Here is a 23360-nt window from a genome sequence, read left to right on the forward strand (position 1 = left end):
AACGTCTCTCTCACGAGGGAGACACCCTGAGACTGCCGGAGAGATCACACAGAGACTACGTCTCTCTCACGCAGGGAGACACCCTGAGACGGCCGGAGAGATCACACGGAGACTACGTCTCTCTCACCCAGAGAGACACCCTGAGACTGCTGCAGAGATCACACGGAGACTACGTCTCTCTCACCCAGGGAGACACCCTGAGACTGCTGGAGAGATCACGCAGAGACTACGTCTCTCTCACCCAGGGAGACACCCTGAGACTGGAGAGATCACGCTGAGACTACGTCTCTCTTACCCAGGGAGACACCCTGAGACTGCTGGAGAGATCACACAGAGACTACATCTCTCTCACCCAGGGAGACACCCTGAGACTGCTGGAGAGATCACACGGAGACTACGTCTCTCTCACCAAAGGAGACACCCTGAGACTGCTGGAGAGATCACACAGAGTCTACGTCTCTCTCACCCAGGGAGACACCCTGAGACTGCCGGAGAGATCACGCAGAGACTACGTCTCTCTCACCCAGGGAGACTCCCTGAGACTGCTGGAGAGATCACACGGAGACTACATCTCTCTCACCCAGGGAGACACCCTGAGACTGCTGGAGAGATCACACGGAGACTACGTCTCTCTCACCCAGAGAGACACCCCGAGACTGCTGGAGAGATCACACGGAGACTACGTCTCTCTCACCCAGGGAGACACCCTGAGACTGCTGGAGAGATCACGCAGAGACTACGTCTCTCTCACCCAGGGAGACACCCTGAGACTGCCGGAGAGATCACGCAGAGACTACGTCTCTCTCACCCAGGGAGACACCCTGAGACTGCTGGAGAGATCACACAGAGACTACGTCTCTCTCACCCAGGGAGACACCCTGAGACTGCTGGAGAGATCACGCGGAGACTACGTGTCTCTCACCCAGGGAGACACCCTGAGACTGCTGGAGAGATCACGCAGAGACTACGTCTTTCTCACCCAGGGAGACACCCTGAGACTGCCGGAGAGATCACACGGAGACTACGTCTCTCTCACCCAGGGAGACACCCTGAGACTGCTGGAGAGATCACGCAGAGACTACGTCTCTCTCACCCAGGGAGACACCCTGAGACTGCCGGAGAGATCCCGCAGAGACTACGTCTCTCTCACCCAGGGAGACACCCTGAGACTGCCGGAGAGATCACACAGAGACTACGTCTCTCTCACCCAGGGAGACACCCTGAGACTGCTGGAGAGATCACGCGGAGACTACGTCTCTCTCACCCAGGGAGACACCCTGAGACTGCTGGAGAGATCACGCAGTGACTACGTCTCTCTCACCCAGGGAGACACCCTGAGACTGCCGGAGAGATCACGCAGAGAAAACGTCTCTCTCACCCAGGGAGACACCCTGAGACTGCCGGAGAGATCACGCAGAGACTACGTCTCTCTCACCCAGGGAGACACCCTGAGACTGCCGGAAAGATCACGCAGAGACTACGTCTCTCTCACCCAGGGAGACACCATGAGACTGCTGGAGAGATCACGCAGAGACTACGTCTCTCACCCAGGGAGACACCCTGAGACTGCTGGAGAGATCACGCAGAGACTACGTCTCTCTCACCCAGGGAGACACCCTGAGACTGCTGGAGAGATCACGCAGAGACTACGTCTCTCTCACCCAGGGAGACACCCTGAGACTGCCGGAGAGATCACGCAGAGACAACGTCTCTCTCACCCAGGGAGACACCTTGAGACTGCTGGAGAGATCACGCAGAGACTACGTCTCTCTCACCCAGGGAGACACCCTGAGACTGCCGGAGAGATCACGCAGAGACTACGTCTCTCTCACCCAGGGAGACACCCTGAGACTGCCGGAGAGATCACGCGGAGACTACGTCTCTCTCACCCAGGGAGACACCCTGAGACTGCTGGAGAGATCACACGGAGACTACGTCTCTCTCACCCAGGGAGACACACTGAGACTGCTGGAGAGATCACGCAGAGACTACGTCTCTCTCACCCAGGGAGACACCCTGAGACGGCCGGAGAGATCACACAGAGACTACGTCTCTCTCACCCAGGGAGACACCCTGAGACTGCTGGAGAGATCACGCAGAGACTACGTCTCTCTCACCCAGGGAGACACCCTGAGACTGCCGGAGAGATCACGCAGAGACTACGTCTCTCTCACCCAGGGAGACACCCTGAGACTGCCGGAGAGATCACACGGAGACTACGTCTCTCTCACCCAGGGAGACACCCAGAGACTGCTGGAGAGATCACGCAGAGACTACGTCTCTCTCACCCAGGGAGACACCCTGAGACTGCTGGAGAGATCACACGGAGCCTACGTCTCTCACCCAGGGAGACACCCTGAGACTGCTGGAGAGATCACGCAGAGTCTACGTCTCTCTCACCCAGGGAGACACCCTGAGACTGCCGGAGAGATCACGCGGAGACTACGTCTCTCTCACCCAGGGAGACACCCTGAGACTGCCGGAGAGATCACACGGAGACTACGTCTCTCTCACCCAGGGAGACACCCTGAGACTGCTGGAGAGATCACGCAGAGACTACGTCTCTCTCACCCAGGGAGACACCCTGAGACTGCCGGAGAGATCACACGGAGACTACGTCTCTCTCACCCAGGGAGACACCCTGACACTGCCGGAGAGATCACGCGGAGACTACGTCTCTCTCACCCAGGGAGACACCCTGACACTGCCGGAGAGATCACACGGAGACAACGTCTCTCTCACCCAGGGAGACACCCTGAGACTGCCGGAGAGATCACACGGAGACTACGTCTCTCTCACCCAGGGAGACACCCTGAGACTGCCGGAGAGATCACACGGAGACTACGTCTCTCTCACCCAGGGAGACACCCTGAGACTGCCGGAGAGATCACACGGAGACTACGTCTCTCTCACCCAGGGAGACACCCTGACACTGCCGGAGAGATCACGCGGAGACTACGTCTCTCTCACCCAGGGAGACACCACGCAGAGACTACGTCTCTCTCACCCAGGGAGACACCCTGAGACTGCTGGAGAGATCACACAGAGACTACGTCTCTCTCACCCAGGGAGACACCCTGAGACTGCTGGAGAGATCACACGGAGACTACGTCTCTCTCACCCAGAGACAACCTGAGACTGCTGGAGAGATCACGCAGAGACTACATCTCTCTCACCCAGGGAGACACCCTGAGACTGCCGGAGAGATCACGCAGAGACTACGTCTCTCTCACCCAGTGAGACACCCTGAGACTGCCGGAGAGATCACGCAGAGACTACATCTCTCTCACCCAGGGAGACACCCTGAGACTGCCGGAGAGATCACGCAGAGACTACGTCTCTCTCACCCAGGGAGACACCCCGGGACTGCCGGAGAGATCATGCGGAGACTACGTCTCTCTCACCCAGGGAGACACCCTGAGACTGCTGGAGAGATCACACAGAGACTACGTCTCTCTCACCCAGGGAGACACCCTGAGACTGCTGGAGAGATCACACGGAGACTACGTCTCTCTCACCCAGAGACAACCTGAGACTGCTGGAGAGATCACGCAGAGACTACATCTCTCTCACCCAGGGAGACACCCTGAGACTGCCGGAGAGATCACGCAGAGACTACGTCTCTCTCACCCAGTGAGACACCCTGAGACTGCCGGAGAGATCACGCAGAGACTACATCTCTCTCACCCAGGGAGACACCCTGAGACTGCCGGAGAGATCACGCAGAGACTACGTCTCTCTCACCCAGGAAGACACCCTGAGACTGCTGGAGAGATCACACGGAGACTACGTCTCTCTCACCCAGGGAGACACCCTGAGACTGCCGGAGAGATCACGCAGAGACTACGTCTCTCTCACCCAGGGAGACACCCTGAGACTGCCGGAGAGATCACACAGAGACTACGTCTCTCTCACCCAGGGAGACACCCTGAGACTGCTGGAGAGATCACACAGAGTCTACGTCTCTCTCACCCAGGGAGACACCCTGAGACTGCCGGAGAGATCACGCAGAGACTACGTCTCTCTCACCCAGGGAGACACCCTGACACTGCCGGAGAGATCACGTGGAGACTACGTCTCTCTCACCCAGGGAGACACCCTGAGACTGCTGGAGAGATCACGCAGAGACTACGTCTCTCTCACCCAGGGAGACACCCTGAGACTGCCGGAGAGATCACACAGAGACTACGTCTCTCTCACCCAGGGAGACACCCTGAGACTGCCGGAGAGATCAAGCAGAGACTACGTCTCTCTCACCCAGGGAGACACCCTGAGACTGCCGGAGAGATCACACAGAGACTACATCTCTCTCACCCAGGGAGACACCCTGAGACTGCTGGAGAGAACACACGGAGACTACGTCTCTCTCACCTAGGGAGACATCCTGAGACTGCTGGAGAGATCACGCGGAGACTACGTCTCTCTCACCCAGGGAGACACCCTGAGACTGCCGGAGAGATCACACGGAGACTACATCTCTCTCACCCAGGGAGACACCCTGAGACTGCTGGAGAGATCACACGGAGACTACGTCTCTCTCACCCAGAGACTGCTGGAGAGATCACACGGAGACTACGTCTCTCTCACCCAGGGAGACACCCTGAGACTGCTGGAGAGATCACGCAGAGACTACGTCTCTCTCACCCAGGGAGACACCCTGAGACTGCCGGAGAGATCACACAGAGACTACGTCTCTCTCACCCAGGGAGACACCCTGACACTGCCGGAGAGATCACGCGGAGACTACGTCTCTCTCACCCAGGGAGACACCCTGAGACTGCTGGAGAGATCACGCAGAGACTATGTCTCTCTCACCCAGGGAGACACCCTGAGACTGCCGGAGAGATCACGCAGACAACGTCTCTCTCACCCAGGGAGACACCCTGAGACTGCCGGAGAGATCACGCAGAGACAACGTCTCTCTCACGAGGGAGACACCCTGAGACTGCCGGAGAGATCACACAGAGACTACGTCTCTCTCACGCAGGGAGACACCCTGAGACTGCCGGAGAGATCACACGGAGACTACGTCTCTCTCACCCAGAGAGACACCCTGAGACTGCTGCAGAGATCACACGGAGACTACGTCTCTCTCACCCAGGGAGACACCCTGAGACTGCTGGAGAGATCACGCAGAGACTACGTCTCTCTCACCCAGGGAGACACCCTGAGACTGCCGGAGAGATCACGCAGAGACTACATCTCTCTCACCCAGGGAGACACCCTGAGACTGCCGGAGAGATCACGCAGAGACTACGTCTCTCTCACCCAGGAAGACACCCTGAGACTGCCGGAGAGATCACGCGGAGACTACGTCTCTCTCACCCAGGGAGACACCCTGAGACTGCCGGAGAGATCACGCGGAGACTACGTCTCTCTCACCCAGGGAGACACCCTGAGACTGCCGGAGAGATCACACGGAGACTACATCTCTCTCACCCAGGGAGACACCCTGAGACTGCTGGAGAGATCACACGGAGACTACGTCTCTCTCACCCAGAGATTGCTGGAGAGATCACACGGAGACTACGTCTCTCTCACCCAGGGAGACACCCTGAGACTGCTGGAGAGATCACGCAGAGACTACGTCTCTCTCACCCAGGGAGACACCCTGAGACTGCCGGAGAGATCACACAGAGACTACGTCTCTCTCACCCAGGGAGACACCCTGACACTGCCGGAGAGATCACGCGGAGACTACGTCTCTCTCACCCAGGGAGACACCCTGAGACTGCTGGAGAGATCACGCAGAGACTATGTCTCTCTCACCCAGGGAGACACCCTGAGACTGCCGGAGAGATCACGCAGAGACAACGTCTCTCTCACCCAGGGAGACACCCTGAGACTGCCGGAGAGATCACGCAGAGACAACGTCTCTCTCACGAGGGAGACACCCTGAGACTGCCGGAGAGATCACACAGAGACTACGTCTCTCTCACGCAGGGAGACACCCTGAGACGGCCGGAGAGATCACACGGAGACTACGTCTCTCTCACCCAGAGAGACACCCTGAGACTGCTGCAGAGATCACACGGAGACTACGTCTCTCTCACCCAGGGAGACACCCTGAGACTGCTGGAGAGATCACGCAGAGACTACGTCTCTCTCACCCAGGGAGACACCCTGAGACTGGAGAGATCACGCTGAGACTACGTCTCTCTTACCCAGGGAGACACCCTGAGACTGCTGGAGAGATCACACAGAGACTACATCTCTCTCACCCAGGGAGACACCCTGAGACTGCTGGAGAGATCACACGGAGACTACGTCTCTCTCACCAAAGGAGACACCCTGAGACTGCTGGAGAGATCACACAGAGTCTACGTCTCTCTCACCCAGGGAGACACCCTGAGACTGCCGGAGAGATCACGCAGAGACTACGTCTCTCTCACCCAGGGAGACTCCCTGAGACTGCTGGAGAGATCACACGGAGACTACATCTCTCTCACCCAGGGAGACACCCTGAGACTGCTGGAGAGATCACACGGAGACTACGTCTCTCTCACCCAGAGAGACACCCCGAGACTGCTGGAGAGATCACACGGAGACTACGTCTCTCTCACCCAGGGAGACACCCTGAGACTGCTGGAGAGATCACGCAGAGACTACGTCTCTCTCACCCAGGGAGACACCCTGAGACTGCCGGAGAGATCACGCAGAGACTACGTCTCTCTCACCCAGGGAGACACCCTGAGACTGCTGGAGAGATCACACAGAGACTACGTCTCTCTCACCCAGGGAGACACCCTGAGACTGCTGGAGAGATCACGCGGAGACTACGTGTCTCTCACCCAGGGAGACACCCTGAGACTGCTGGAGAGATCACGCAGAGACTACGTCTTTCTCACCCAGGGAGACACCCTGAGACTGCCGGAGAGATCACACGGAGACTACGTCTCTCTCACCCAGGGAGACACCCTGAGACTGCTGGAGAGATCACGCAGAGACTACGTCTCTCTCACCCAGGGAGACACCCTGAGACTGCTGGAGAGATCCCGCAGAGACTACGTCTCTCTCACCCAGGGAGACACCCTGAGACTGCCGGAGAGATCACACAGAGACTACGTCTCTCTCACCCAGGGAGACACCCTGAGACTGCTGGAGAGATCACGCGGAGACTACGTCTCTCTCACCCAGGGAGACACCCTGAGACTGCTGGAGAGATCACGCAGTGACTACGTCTCTCTCACCCAGGGAGACACCCTGAGACTGCCGGAGAGATCACGCAGAGAAAACGTCTCTCTCACCCAGGGAGACACCCTGAGACTGCCGGAGAGATCACGCAGAGACTACGTCTCTCTCACCCAGGGAGACACCCTGAGACTGCCGGAAAGATCACGCAGAGACTACGTCTCTCTCACCCAGGGAGACACCATGAGACTGCTGGAGAGATCACGCAGAGACTACGTCTCTCACCCAGGGAGACACCCTGAGACTGCTGGAGAGATCACGCAGAGACTACGTCTCTCTCACCCAGGGAGACACCCTGAGACTGCTGGAGAGATCACGCAGAGACTACGTCTCTCTCACCCAGGGAGACACCCTGAGACTGCTGGAGAGATCACGCAGAGACTACGTCTCTCTCACCCAGGGAGACACCCTGAGACTGCCGGAGAGATCACGCAGAGACAACGTCTCTCTCACCCAGGGAGACACCTTGAGACTGCTGGAGAGATCACGCAGAGACTACGTCTCTCTCACCCAGGGAGACACCCTGAGACTGCCGGAGAGATCACGCAGAGACTACGTCTCTCTCACCCAGGGAGACACCCTGAGACTGCCGGAGAGATCACGCGGAGACTACGTCTCTCTCACCCAGGGAGACACACTGAGACTGCTGGAGAGATCACGCAGAGACTACGTCTCTCTCACCCAGGGAGACACCCTGAGACGGCCGGAGAGATCACACAGAGACTACGTCTCTCTCACCCAGGGAGACACCCTGAGACTGCTGGAGAGATCACGCAGAGACTACGTCTCTCTCACCCAGGGAGACACCCTGAGACTGCCGGAGAGATCACGCAGAGACTACGTCTCTCTCACCCAGGGAGACACCCTGAGACTGCCGGAGAGATCACACGGAGACTACGTCTCTCTCACCCAGGGAGACACCCAGAGACTGCTGGAGAGATCACGCAGAGACTACGTCTCTCTCACCCAGGGAGACACCCTGAGACTGCTGGAGAGATCACACGGAGACTACGTCTCTCACCCAGGGAGACACCCTGAGACTGCTGGAGAGATCACGCAGAGTCTACGTCTCTCTCACCCAGGGAGACACCCTGAGACTGCCGGAGAGATCACGCGGAGACTACGTCTCTCTCACCCAGGGAGACACCCTGAGACTGCCGGAGAGATCACACGGAGACTACGTCTCTCTCACCCAGGGAGACACCCTGAGACTGCTGGAGAGATCACGCAGAGACTACGTCTCTCTCACCCAGGGAGACACCCTGAGACTGCCGGAGAGATCACACGGAGACTACGTCTCTCTCACCCAGGGAGACACCCTGACACTGCCGGAGAGATCACGCGGAGACTACGTCTCTCTCACCCAGGGAGACACCCTGACACTGCCGGAGAGATCACACGGAGACAACGTCTCTCTCACCCAGGGAGACACCCTGAGACTGCCGGAGAGATCACACGGAGACTACGTCTCTCTCACCCAGGGAGACACCCTGAGACTGCCGGAGAGATCACACGGAGACTACGTCTCTCTCACCCAGGGAGACACCCTGAGACTGCCGGAGAGATCACACGGAGACTACGTCTCTCTCACCCAGGGAGACACCCTGACACTGCCGGAGAGATCACGCGGAGACTACGTCTCTCTCACCCAGGGAGACACCACGCAGAGACTACGTCTCTCTCACCCAGGGAGACACCCTGAGACTGCTGGAGAGATCACACAGAGACTACGTCTCTCTCACCCAGGGAGACACCCTGAGACTGCTGGAGAGATCACACAGAGACTACGTCTCTCTCACCCAGGGAGACACCCTGAGACTTCTGGAGAGATCACACGGAGACTACGTCTCTCTCACCCAGGGAGACACCTTGAGACTGCTGGAGAGATCACGCAGAGACTACGTCTCTCTCACCCAGGGAGACACCCTGAAACTGCCGGAGAGATCACACGGAGACTACGTCTCTCTCACCCAGGGAGACACCCTGAGACTGCTGGAGAGATCACGCAGAGACTACGTCTCTCTCACCAGGGAGACACCCTGAGACTGCCGGAGAGATCACGCAGAGACTACGTCTCTCTCACCCAGGGAGACACCCTGAGACTGCCGGAGAGATGGAGAGATCACGCAGAGACTACGTCTCTCTCACCCAGGGAGACACCCTGAGACTGCCGGAGAGATCACGCGGAGACTACAGTACGTCTCTCTCACCCAGGGAGACACCCTGAGACTGCCGGAGAGATCACGCAGAGACTACGTCTCTCTCACCCAGGGAGACACCCTGAGACTGCTGGAGAGATCACACAGAGACTACGTCTCTCTCACCCAGGGAGACACCCTGAGACTGCCGGAGAGATCACGCAGAGACAACGTCTCTCTCACCCAGGGAGACACCCTGAGACTGCCGGAGAGATCACACAGAGACTACGTCTCTCTCACCCAGGGAGACACCCTGAGACTGCCGGAGAGATCACACGGAGACTACATCTCTCTCACCCAGGGAGACACCCTGAGACTGCTGGAGAGATCACGCAGAGACTACGTCTCTCTCACCCAGGGAGACACCCTGAGACTGCTGGAGAGATCACACAGAGACTACGTCTCTCTCACCCAGGGAGACACCCTGAGACTGCCGGAGAGATCACACAGAGACTACGTCTCTCTCACCCAGGGAGACACCCTGAGACTGCTGGAGAGATCACGCAGAGACTACGTCTCTCTCACCCAGGGAGACACCCTGAGACTGCCGGAGAGATCACACGGAGACTACGTCTCTCACACCCAGGGAGACACCCTGAGACTGCCGGAGAGATCACGCAGAGAAAACGTCTCTCTCACCCAGGGAGACACCCTGAGACTGCCGGAGAGATCACACAGAGACTACGTCTCTCTCACCCAGGGAGACACCCTGAGACTGCCGGAAAGATCACGCAGAGACTACGTCTCTCTCACCCAGGGAGACACCCTGAGACTGCTGGAGAGATCACGCAGAGACTACGTCTCTCACCCAGGGAGACACCCTGAGACTGCTGGAGAGATCACGCAGAGACTACGTCTCTCTCACCCAGGGAGACACCCTGAGACTGCCGGAGAGATCACGCAGAGACAACGTCTCTCTCACCCAGGGAGACACCCTGAGACTGCCGGAGAGATCACGCAGAGACTACGTCTCTCTCACCCAGGGAGACACCCTGAGACTGCTGGAGAGATCACACGGAGACTACGTCTCTCTCACCCAGGGAGACACCCTGAGACTGCTGGAGAGATCACGCGGAGACTACGTCTCTCTCAACCAGGGAGACACCCTGAGACTGACGGAGAGATCACGCAGAGACTACGTCTCTCTCACCCAGGGAGACACCCTGAGACTGCCGGAGAGATCACACGGAGACTACGTCTCTCTCACCCAGGGAGACACCCTGAGACTGCCGGAGAGATCACACGGAGACTACGTCTCTCTCACCCAGGGAGACACCCTGAGACTGACGGAGAGATCACGCAGAGACTACGTCTCTCTCACCCAGGGAGACACCCTGAGACTGCCGGAGAGATCACGCAGAGACTACGTCTCTCACCCAGGGAGACACCCTGAGACATGCAGGAGAGATCACACAGAGACTACGTCTCTCACCCAGGGAGACACCCTGAGACTGCTGGAGAGATCACGCAGAGTCTACGTCTCTCTCACCCAGGGAGATACCCTGAGACTGCCGGAGAGATCACGCGGAGACTACGTCTCTCTCACCCAGGAAGACACCCTGAGACTGCCGGAGGGATCACACGGAGACTACATCTCTCTCACCCAGGGAGACACCCTGAGACTGCTGGAGAGATCACACGGAGACTACGTCTCTCTCACCCAGAGAGACACCCTGAGACTGCTGGAGAGATCACACGGAGACTACGTCTCTCTCACCCAGGGAGACACCATGAGACTGCTGGAGAGATCACGCAGAGACTACGTCTCTCTCACCCAGGGAGACACCCTGAGACTGCCGGAGAGATCACACGGAGACTACGTCTCTCTCACCCAGGGAGACACCCTGAGACTGCTGGAGAGATCACGCAGAGACTACGTCTCTCTCACCCAGGGAGACACCCTGAGACTGCTGGAGAGATCACACAGAGACTACGTCTCTCTCACCCAGGGAGACACCCTGAGACTGCCAGAGAGATCACACGGAGACAACGTCTCTCTCACCCAGGGAGACACCCTGAGACTGCTGGAGAGATCACGCAGAGACTACGTCTCTCTCACCCAGGGAGACACCCTGAGACTGCCGGAGAGATCACGCAGAGACTACGTCTCTCTCACCCAGGGAGACACCCTGAGACTGCCGGAGAGATCACGCAGAGACTACGTCTCTCTCACCCAGGGAGACACCCTGAGACTGCTGGAGAGATCACACGGAGACTACGTCTCTCTCACCCAGGGAGACACCCTGAGACTGCCGGAGAGATCACACGGAGACTACGTCTCTCTCACCCAGGGAGACACCCTGAGACTGCCGGAGAGATCACACGGAGACTACGTCTCTCTCACCCAGGGAGACACCCTGAGACTGACGGAGAGATCACGCAGAGACTACGTCTCTCTCACCCAGGGAGACACCCTGAGACTGCCGGAGAGATCACGCAGAGACTACGTCTCTCACCCAGGGAGACACCCTGAGACATGCAGGAGAGATCACACAGAGACTACGTCTCTCACCCCGGGAGACACCCTGAGACTGCTGGAGAGATCACGCAGAGTCTACGTCTCTCTCACCCAGGGAGACACCCTGAGACTGCCGGAGAGATCACGCGGAGACTACGTCTCTCTCACCCAGGAAGACACCCTGAGACTGCCGGAGAGATCACACGGAGACTACATCTCTCTCACCCAGGGAGACACCCTGAGACTGCTGGAGAGATCACACGGAGACTACGTCTCTCTCACCCAGAGAGACACCCTGAGACTGCTGGAGAGATCACACGGAGACTACGTCTCTCTCACCCAGGGAGACACCCTGAGACTGCTGGAGAGATCACACAGAGACTACGTCTCTCTCACCCAGGGAGACACCCTGAAACTGCCGGAGAGATCACGCAGAGACTACGTCTCTCTCACCCAGGGAGACACCCTGAAACTGCCGGAGAGATCACGCGGAGACTACGTCTCTCTCACCCAGGGAGACACCGAGACTGCCGGAGAGATCACACGGAGACTACGTCTCTCTCACCCAGGGAGACACCCTGAGACTGCCAGAGAGATCACACGGAGACAACGTCTCTCTCACCCAGGGAGACACCCTGAGACTGCTGGAGAGATCACACGGAGACAACGTCTCTCTCACCCAGGGAGACACCCTGAGACTGCTGGAGAGATCACGCAGAGACTACGTCTCTCTCACCCAGGGAGACACCCTGAGACTGCCGGAGAGATCACGCGGAGACTACGTCTCTCTCACCCAGGGAGACACCCTGAGACTGCCGGAGAGATCACGCGGAGACTACGTCTCTCTCACCCAGGGAGACACCCTGAGACTGCTGGAGAGATCATGCAGAGACTACGTCTCTCTCACCCAGGGAGACACCCTGGGACTGCCGGAGAGATCGCACAGAGACTACGTCTCTCTCACCCAGGGAGACACCCTGAGACTGCCGGAGAGATCACACAGAGACTACGTCTCTCTCACCCAGGGAGACACCCTGAGACTGCCGGAGAGATCACGCGGAGACTACGTCTCTCACCCAGGGAGACACCCTGAGACTGCTGGAGAGATCACGCAGAGACTACGTCTCTCACCAAGGGAGACACCCTGAGACTGCCGGAGAGATCAAGCAGAGACTACGTCTCTCTCACCCAGGGAGACACCCTGAGACTGCCGGAGAGATTACACGGAGACTACGTCTCTCTCACCCAGGGAGACACCCTGAGACTGCCGGAGAGATCAAGCAGAGACTACGTCTCTCTCACCCAGGGAGACACCCTGAGACTGCTGGAGAGATCACGCAGAGACTACGTCTCTCTCACCCAGGGAGACACCCTGAGACTGCCGGAGAGATCACGCAGAGACTACGTCTCTCTCACCCAGGGAGACACCCTGAGACTGCTGGAGAGATCACGCAGAGACTACGTCTCTCTCACCCAGGGAGACACCCTGAGACTGACGGAGAGATCACACAGAGACTACATCTCTCTCACCCAGGGAGACACCCTGAGACTGCTGGAGAGATCACACGGAGACTACGTCTCTCTCACCCAGAGAGACACCCTGAGACTGCTGGAGAGATCACACGGAGACTACGTCTCTCTCACCCAGGGAGACACCCTGAGACTGCCGGAGAGATCACACAGAGACTACGTCTCTCACCCAGGGAGACACCCTGAGACTGCCGGAGAGATCACGCAGAGACTACGTCTCTCTCACCCAGGGAGACACCCTGAGACTGCCGGAGAGATCACGCAGAGACTACGTCTCTCTCATCCAGGGAGACACCCTGAGACTGCTGGAGAGATCACACAGAGACTACGTCTCTCTCACCCAGGGAGACACCCTGAGACTGCCGGAGAGATCACACGGAGACTACGTCTCTCTCACCCAGGGAGACACCCTGACACTGCCGGAGAGATCACACGGAGACTACGTCTCTCTCACCCAGGGAGACACCCTGAGACTGCTGGAGAGATCACGCAGAGACTACGTCTCTCTCACCCAGGGAGACACCCTGAGACTGCCGGAGAGATCACACGGAGACTACGTCTCTCTCACCCAGGGAGACACCCTGACACTGCCGGAGAGATCACACGGAGACTACGTCTCTCTCACCCAGGGAGACACCCTGAGACTGCCGGAGAGATCACGCAGAGACTACGTCTCTCTCACCCAGGGAGACACCCTGAGACTGCCGGAGAGATCACACGATCACACGTGAGAGCTCCTTTGACCGCATGTTGTGGGTTCACAGCAACAGCTTCCAAATGCGAATGCCACACCTGGAATCAACTCCAGACCTTTTACCTGCTTAATTGATGAAGAAATAACGAAGGAATAGCCCACACCTGTCCATGAAACAGCTTCTGAGTCAATTGTCCAATTACTTTTGGTCCCTTTGAAAAGAGGGGGCTACATATTAAAGAGATGTAATTCCTAAACCCTTCCTCCAATTGGATGTGAATACCCTCAAATTAAAGCTGATAGACGGCACTTTAAGCCCATATTCATTATTTAACTGTAACGTGAATTTATTTTGGTACACAGCCGAAATAACAAAACTTGTATCAGTGTCCAATTATTTCCGGACCAAACCGTGGACACACACACACACACACACACACACACACACACACACACACACACACACACACACACACACACACACACACACACACACACACACACACACACACACACACACACACAATCCATCTCTCTACCTCATCTCCCACCAAATGAGAATTGATGCTTTCCAGCGAATAAGGGAATGGTGGAACTGGGCGGGTAAAACTCATCTACGATCAACGTCCCAAACATTGGCTTTTAGATTTTCAACAAAGACCCCCGATTCCCCCAAAATGTAAAGCGCAGAGTGAGCGGGCTTTAAGAACATATAATAAGATGGTAGTATTATAAGCAGACCCCATTTATTTCTGCATTTCAGGGAGGAAAACAGCAGCTACAGGAAGCAGTGAGATAACAGCCGTCCTATTACCACCATACAGCGGTTCGGTAAAACAGGTCCCACTTCATTAAAAAAGCAGAAGACAAACCAGGAAAGCAGAGCTGGGATCCTCATGCCAACCAAGTCCCAGAACCAGCTGACGGCGAGGATCCGTTTAGCCTCCGACGGGTCTGTCACGTGGTACATCACTTTGCATTTCCAAAAGCGGTTTGGCCGTGGGAATCCGCCCGTACCCGAATGGCCATATATAGACACCCATTCCCGTACGGTGATCAAACTGCGACACCGAGCCAGAAGAAACCTTACAGTCTTCCTACGATGTCTTCTGGATTTAAGTAGCCTCCGTTATTGCATTTCTGCGCAAGACTAGAGATGTGGCCAAAATAGAAGCAAAGTCCAGTTGATCAATGCTTCCAGATATTGAATACTAAGTAACAGTCTATAATATATAAACTTGCTTGCAGAAAGGACGAGTGTGATTTCTGTTGAAGAAGAATCTTGCTCAAATTGCAGGGAGTGTATACCTAATGTCCTATGGCTGATAATACAGCAAGAACCTGCTAAAGAACAGCAGCACTGCCGGGTTCTCTTCCCACAAGCACCACCACCTTCTAATGCAATGTACAAGTCTTCCTCCCACTGTCTGACGACTGTAATGTGGGAAGAAAGTAGAAGGACTCACAGTATAGTTACGCCCGTTCCAGGTGCGAGCCTCACGCCGAGAGCATAGTGCAGAGAAGCGCTGAAAAGTGCGTGAAACGCGTTGGTTACTCTATCCTCTCTCATGCCTTGTCACCTTATTCATTAGACTGTTTTTAACTTGGTATGGTAGCCCTTTGATCTTTTGCTGCTGTGCTCCGGTTTTTCTACCAGACTGGATCCCCTGCAAGACTAGAGATGGGCGATTTGGATCCGCAGCGGATCGGGTGGTTACTTTTGTCCGCAAATTTCCACGAATCAGTTTCAATAAGGGCGATTCGTCTTTCCGGATTTGTTTTCTTAATCATTGGAGATCCTATCCGCGGATTCCGGAATCCACAGATTGGATTCTTAAGAATCCGTGCGGATTTTATCCAATGGCGGTTTTGGATTAATCCGCACGGAATTGACACCGCGGAACGGATTTTGAACGGAAAGCCCGGGAAACGGATGTTGACAGTTTCGCCCGCCTGTACACACGGCTCGGATATAGAGGGACGGCACTTGTGGCACTCCCATTGCCACATCTGTGTATCGCAGCTCTGTAAAATAGGTTAAGAAGCCACGCCGGGCAAAAGGCGAGAAGAACCGGGAGTTTAAGATGGGATCCCAGACTGAACCTTCTTCCAGCAGTTGTACAATGTGTCCATCCGGTGAGAGTTCTGGTGACGCGCAAAGGCCAAGTTGTTCTTGAATTTCTTGCCGCACTCCGGGCACAGGTGGCTCCGTTCTCCCATGTGGCTCAGCTGGTGTCTGATGAGTAGGGAGTTGCGGTTGAAGCTTTGTCCGCAGTCTGGGCAGTTGTGGGGCTTTTGGGCTTTGTGTATATTGCGGTGCCGGTTGTAATCGGAGCTGCGGGCAAAGCTCTTACCGCATTCCGTGCAGGTGTAGGGTTTCTCCCCAGTGTGGGTCCTGCTATGGATCACCAGATTTGAGGTACGACTGAAGCTTTTCCCACAGTCGAGACAGGTGTAGGGTTTGTCGCCGCTATGGATTCTCAAATGGAGGACAAGGTGAGGATGCTGGATGAAGCTCTTCCCACACTCCAAACACATGTATGGCTTCTCCCCTGTGTGGGTTCTCATGTGCGTGGTGAGGTATGTGCACCGACTGAAGCACTTCCCACACTCCGCACAAGTGTATGGTTTCTCCCCCGTGTGCGATCTCTGATGGTTGTTATAATCTGAGACCTGGATAAACTTTTTCCCACATTCGGTGCATGTGTATGGCTTCTCTCCCGTGTGGGTCTTCTGGTGCCTTAAGTAAGCAGATCTGCATGGGCAGCTTTTGCCGCACAGATCACAGACATGAGCCTTACACTTTGCCTGCGTCTTCTGGAGCTTCTTTGAAGCAGTCTTGTTCATCTGCGATTTGGAGTTCTCGGGTTCCTCTGTGTTCTGGCCAGCACTGGCGATAGCTCTGCAGGACATCTCTGCTGCATGGTCTTCTTTACCCTGCCGTGTTCCCGTATCCCCAACCACTAAGACTTCTGTTGTATCCATATTTCTGTCTGTAGAGCTCATGTTTCAAAAACGTATCCCCAGCTGTTATCCCTCTCGCAATCTTAGGGTCTGGGAGAGCCGATGTTGGGGTGAAACCTTCCTGGGCTGCTTCCCACTCATGACACCAAGATCTGCAGCAGAGACACAAACGAGGGCTGTGGTTGTTCTTGCAAAAAAACTTTTCAACACAACTGAAAATGTATAGGGGGATGAGTTAGGGAACAGTGAGAGAACATGCAACACTTTATTCATCGTGCGGAACGCGTTGCATTAGCACAGAAAGTTCTCTAGATGTTGTGCACAAAATGAAGTTCACAAACACCTCTTCTTCGGCTGGGACTAGTGAGCGGTGAAGCTAGATTTGAAGACATGGTGAGCCTGGAAATGTAAACTCTGCTCTTCTCCTGGACTTGTTCATGTCGGAGGATCAAGATGAATTACTACAAATGTGTTTCACAGCGGTGCTCCCACCGCCTGCAACGTTCACAGTATACAGTATATACAGCAAGGACTGTGAGGAGCACGAGACCGATCACATATTACCTCGCTCTGCCATGTAACAGAGATTGGAAGCAAATACGAACCAACTGAGCATCAATCCTAAGAAAAGGCATTATGGAACTAGAGAGTGCAGAGAAGAGCCACCAAATTAATAAAGGGGATGGACAATCTAACTTATGAGGAGAGGCTAGCTAAATTAGATTTATTTACATTAGAAAAGAGGCGGCTAAGAGGGGATATGATAACTATATACAAATATATTCGGGGACAATACAAGGAGCTTTCAAATCAATTATTCATCCCACGGGCAGTACAAAGGACTCGGGGTCATCCCTTAAGGTTGGAGGAAAGGAAATTTCACCAGCAACAAAGGAAAGGGTTCTTTACAGTAAGGGCAGTTACAGTGTGGTACTTATTACCCATGGAGACTGTGATGGCAGATACAATAGATTTGTTAAAAAAAGGTGGAAGTCTTTTTAGAAAGGAAAGGTATACAGGGATATACCAAATAAGTATACATGGGAAGGATGTTGATCCAGGGATTAATCTGATTGCCAATTCTTGGAGTCGGGAAGGAATTTATTTTCCCCCTTATGAGATATGATTGGATGATGAGACTCTGGGGGTTTCTGTTTACCTTCCTCTGGATCAATAAGTATAGATATAGATATAGGATAAAGTATCTGCCGTCTAAATTTAGCATAGGTTGAACTTGATGGACGTACGTCTTTTTTTAACCTCATCTACTATGTAACTGGCGCCCAAGCCTGCGCACACCCGTATCCGGCCTGCGCACACCCGTATCCGGCCTGCGCACACCCGTATCCGGCCTGCGCACACCCGTATCCGGCCTGCGCACACCCGTATCCGGCCTGCGCACACCCGTATCCGGCCTGCGCACACCCGTATCCGGCCTGCGCACACCCGTATCCGGCCTGCGCACACCCGTATCCGGCCTGCGCACACCCGTATCCGGCCTGCGCACACCCGTATCCGGCCTGCGCACACCCGTATCCGGCCTGCGCACACCCGTATCCGGCCTGCGCACACCCGTATCCGGCCTGCGCACACCCGTATCCGGCCTGCGCACACCCGTATCCGGCCTGCGCACACCCGTATCCGGCCTGCGCACACCCGTATCCGGCCTGCGCACACCCGTATCCGGCCTGCGCACACCCGTATCCGGCCTGCGCACACCCGTATCCGGCCTGCGCACACCCGTATCCGGCCTGCGCACACCCGTATCCGGCCTGCGCACACCCGTATCCGGCCTGCGCACACCCGTATCCGGCCTGCGCACACCCGTATCCGGCCTGCGCACACCCGTATCCGGCCTGCGCACACCCGTATCCGGCCTGCGCACACCCGTATCCGGCCTGCGCACACCCGTATCCGGCCTGCGCACACCCGTATCCGGCCTGCGCACACCCGTATCCGGCCTGCGCACACCCGTATCCGGCCTGCGCACACCCGTATCCGGCCTGCGCACACCCGTATCCGGCCTGCGCACACCCGTATCCGGCCTGCGCACACCCGTATCCGGCCTGCGCACACCCGTATCCAGCCTGCGCACACCCGTATCCAGCCTGCGCACACCCGTATCCAGCCTGCGCACACCCGTATCCAGCCTGCGCACACCCGTATCCAGCCTGCGCACACCCGTATCCAGCCTGCGCACACCCGTATCCGGCCTGCGCACACCCGTATCCGGCCTGCGCACACCCGTATCCGGCCTGCGCACACCCGTATCCGGCCTGCGCACACCCGTATCCGGCCTGCGCACACCCGTATCCGGCCTGCGCACACCCGTATCCGGCCTGCGCACACCCGTATCCGGCCTGCGCACACCCGTATCCGGCCTGCGCACACCCGTATCCGCTGCCAACTCCCTGTCACATCCTCGCGGGCTAGATTAGCCGCTACCATAACATTTGGTTTGCAATGTCTCCTGTACACCGACAATTGCCAGCAGCAGGAATGAGTCGAAAGATCATGGACTGTAATAAGTGAGAGAAAAAGTTATTAGTCACATGACCCCGCAGCATCATGTGACGCACGATACAAGGGCAGGGGGCGCGAGCAAAGTGTGCCCACTCCTGCACTAACCCCTTACCCTAAAATCCTTAACCCAGGCGGTCTCAACTCCAGTCCTCAAGACCCCCCCCCCCAACAGCTCAGGTTACGGATATCCCTGCTTCAGCACAGGTGGCTCAATCTTCGAGTAAAGCACTGACTGAACCACCTGTGCTGAAGCAGGGATATTCGTAACCTGATCTGTTTGGGGGTTAGGGGAGGGTCGAGGACTGGAGTTGAGAACCCCTGATCTCCTTATCCTAAAAACTCTAAGCTGTTAACCCCTTAGCCTAAAATCCTTAACCTGTAATTGTAACGCTAATCACCTCAGGTCCAAAAAGGCCAAGTTCCCAAGTCCCATTCCGCTCTAACTGACCCCTCGCACACCCGCCTCCCAGGCGCGTTCCCCTAACACACCCGCCTCCCCCCTCCCAGGGGCGTTCCCAATACACACCCGCCTCTCCCCTCCCAGGCGCGTTCCCCATACACACCCGCCTCCCCCCTCCCAGGCGCGTTCCCCTAACACATCGCCTCCCCCCTCCCAGGCGCGTTCCCCATACACACCCGCCTCCCCCCTCCCAGGCGCGTTCCCCTAACACACCCGCCTCCCCCCTCTCGTTACCCGCTCACCAAAGTCCCCCCCGTCCCCCCATTTCTATCACGCTCACCAAAGTCCACCCCCCAAAAGGAGTGTATAGTGAGTTATTAGGGTGCAATGTGAGGAGGGTATAGTGAGATATTAGTGTGAGATGTAAGGAGGGGCAGAGGAGGGTATAGTGAGAAATTAGGGGGAGATGTAAGGAGGGGCAGAGGGGTGTATAGTGAGATATTAGGGGGAGATGTAAGGAGGGGCAGGGGAGGGTATAGTGAGAGATTAGGGTGAGATGTAAGGAGGGGCAGAGGGGTGTATAGTGAGATATTAGGGGGAGATGTAAGGAGGGGCAGGGGAGGGTATAGTGAGAGATTAGGGGGAGATGTAAGGAGGGGCAGGGGAGGGTATAGTGAGAGATTAGGGTGAGATGTAAGGAGGGTCAGAGGAGGGTATAGTGAGATATTAGGGGGATATGTAAGGAGGGGGAGAGGAGGGTATAGTGAGAGATTAGGGTGAGATGTAAGGAGGGGCAGAGGAAGGTACAGTGAGATATTAGGGTGAGATGTAAGGAGGGGCAGAGGAGGGTATAGTGAGAGATTAGGGTGAGATGTAAGGAGGGGCAGAGGGGTGTATAGTGAGAGATTAGGGTGAGATGTAATGAGGGTATAGTGAGATATTAGTGTGAGATGTAAGGAGGGGCAGAGGAGGGTATAGTGAGAGATTGGGGTGAGATGTAAGGAGGGGCAGAGGAGGGTATAGTGAGATATTAGGGTGAGATGTAAGGAGGGGCAGAGGAGGGTATAGTGAGATATTAGTGTGAGATGTAAGGAGGGGCAGAGGAGGGTATAGTGAGAGATTAGGGTGAGATGTAAGGAGGGCAGAGGAGGGTATAGTGAGATATTAGTGTGAGATGTAAGGAGGGGCAGAGGAGAGTATAGTGAGATATTAGGGTGAGATGTAAGGAGGGGCAGAGGAGGGTATAGTGAGATATTAGGGAGAGATGTAAGGAGGGGCAAAGGTGGGTATAGTGAGATATTAGTGTGAGATGTAAGGAGGGGCAGAGGAGAGTATAGTGAGATATTAGGGTGAGATGTAAGAGGGGCAGAGGAGTGTATAGTGAGCGATTAGGGTGCGATGTAAGGAGGGGCAGAGGAGGGTATAGTGAGATATAAGGGGGAGATGTAAGGAGGGCAGAGGAGGGTATAGTGAGATATTAAGGTGAGATGTAAGGAGGCGCAGAGGAGGGTATAGTGAGATATAAGGGGGAGATGTAAGGAGGGCAGAGGAGGGTATAGTGAGATATTAGGGTGAGATGTAAGGAGGCGCAGAGGAGGGTATAGTGAGATATTAGGGTGAGATGTAAGAGGGGCAGAGGAGGGTATAGTGAGCGATTAGGGTGCGATGTAAGGAGGGGCAGAGGAGGGTATAGTGAGATATTAGGGTGAGATGTAAGGAGGGGCAGAGGAGGGTATAGTGAGATATTAGGGTGAGATGTAAGGAGGGGCAGAGGAGGGTATAGTGAGATATTAGGGTGAGATGTAAGGAGGGGCAGAGGAGGGTATAGTGAGATATTAGGGTGAGATGTAAGAGGGGCAGAGGAGGGTATAGTGAGATATTAGGGTGAGATGTAAGGAGGGTCAGAGGAGGGTATAGTGAGATATTCGGGTGAGATGTAAGGAGGGTCAGAGGAGGGTATAGTGAGATATTAGGATGAGATGTAAGGAGGGTCAGAGGAGGGTATAGTGAGATATTAGGGTGAAATGTAAGGAGGGGCAGAGGAGGGTATAGTGAGAGATTAGGGTGAGATGTAAGGAGGGGCAGAGGAGGGTATAGTGAGAGATTAGGGTGAGATGTAAGGAGGGGCAGAGGAGGGTATAGTGAGATATTGGGGTGAGATGTAAGGAGGGGCAGGGGAGGGTATAGTGAGATATTAGGGTGAGATGTAAGGAGTAGCAGGGGAGGGTATAGTGAGATATTAGGGTGAGATGTAAGGAGGGGCAGAGGAGGGCATAGTGAGATATTTGGGTGATATGTAAGGAGGGGCAGAGGAGGGTATAGTGAGAGATTAGGATAAAATGTAAGGAGGGACAGAGGAGGGTATAGTGAGAGATTAGGGTGAGATGTAAGGAGGGGCAGAGGAGGGTATAGTGAGATATTAGAGTGAGATGTAAGGAGGGGCAGAGGAGGGTATAGTGAGATATTAGGGTGAGATGTAAGGAGGGGCAGAGGAGGGTATAGTGAGATATTAGGGTGAGATGTAAGAGGGGCAGAGGAGGGTATAGTGAGATATTAGGGTGAGATGTAAGGAGGGTCAGAGGAGGGTATAGTGAGATATTCGGGTGAGATGTAAGGAGGGTCAGAGGAGGGTATAGTGAGATATTAGGATGAGATGTAAGGAGGGTCAGAGGAGGGTATAGTGAGAGATTAGGGTGAAATGTAAGGAGGGGCAGAGGAGGGTATAGTGAGAGATTAGGGTGAGATGTAAGGAGGGGCAGAGGAGGGTATAGTGAGAGATTAGGGTGAGATGTAAGGAGGGGCAGAGGAGTGTATAGTGAGATATTGGGGTGAGATGTAAGGAGGGGCAGGGGAGGGTATAGTGAGATATTAGGGTGAGATGTAAGGAGTAGTAGGGGAGGGTATAGTGAGATATTAGGGTGAGATGTAAGGAGGAGCAGAGGAGGGTATAGTGAGATATTAGGGTGAGATGTAAGGAGTAGCAGGGGAGGGTATAGTGAGATATTAGGGTGAGATGTAAGGAGGGGCAGAGGAGGGCATAGTGAGATATTTGGGTGATATGTAAGGAGGGGCAGAGGAGGGTATAGTGAGAGATTAGGATAAAATGTAAGGAGGGACAGAGGAGGGTATAGTGAGAGATTAGGGGGAGATGTAAGGAGGGACAGAGGAGAGTATAGTGAGAGATTAGGGTGAGATGTAAGGAGGGGCAGAGGAGGGTATAGTGAGAGATTAGGGTGAGATGTAAGGAGTGTATAGTGAGAGATTATGGTGAGATCTAAGGAGTGTATAGCGAGAGATTATGGTGAGATGTAAGGAGGGGCAGAGGAGGGTATAGCGAGAGATTATGGTGAGATGTAAGGAGGGGCAGAGGAGGGTATAGCGAGAGATTATGGTGAGATGTGA

At 55.4% G+C, this 23360-nt stretch overlaps 1 protein-coding gene across 1 annotated transcript in view; it reads right to left on the reverse strand.

Annotated features, from left to right (window-relative positions):
* LOC142473251 (uncharacterized) overlaps window positions 1-23360 on the reverse strand; it is a 50186-nt gene that overhangs the window by 20801 nt on the left and 6025 nt on the right. The window contains exons 2-4 of the mRNA XM_075580440.1: window positions 16159-17187; window positions 15726-15870; window positions 14886-15132 (exon numbers count right to left, since the gene is read on the reverse strand). Coding sequence (XP_075436555.1) covers window positions 14886-15132; window positions 15726-15870; window positions 16159-17077 — 1311 coding nt within the window. The 5' untranslated portion in view covers window positions 17078-17187. The remainder of the gene's footprint in view (window positions 1-14885; window positions 15133-15725; window positions 15871-16158; window positions 17188-23360) is intronic.

Source organism: Ascaphus truei (assembly GCF_040206685.1).
Source record: "Ascaphus truei isolate aAscTru1 chromosome 2 unlocalized genomic scaffold, aAscTru1.hap1 SUPER_2_unloc_1, whole genome shotgun sequence".
Taxonomy (NCBI): Eukaryota; Metazoa; Chordata; class Amphibia; order Anura; family Ascaphidae; genus Ascaphus; species Ascaphus truei.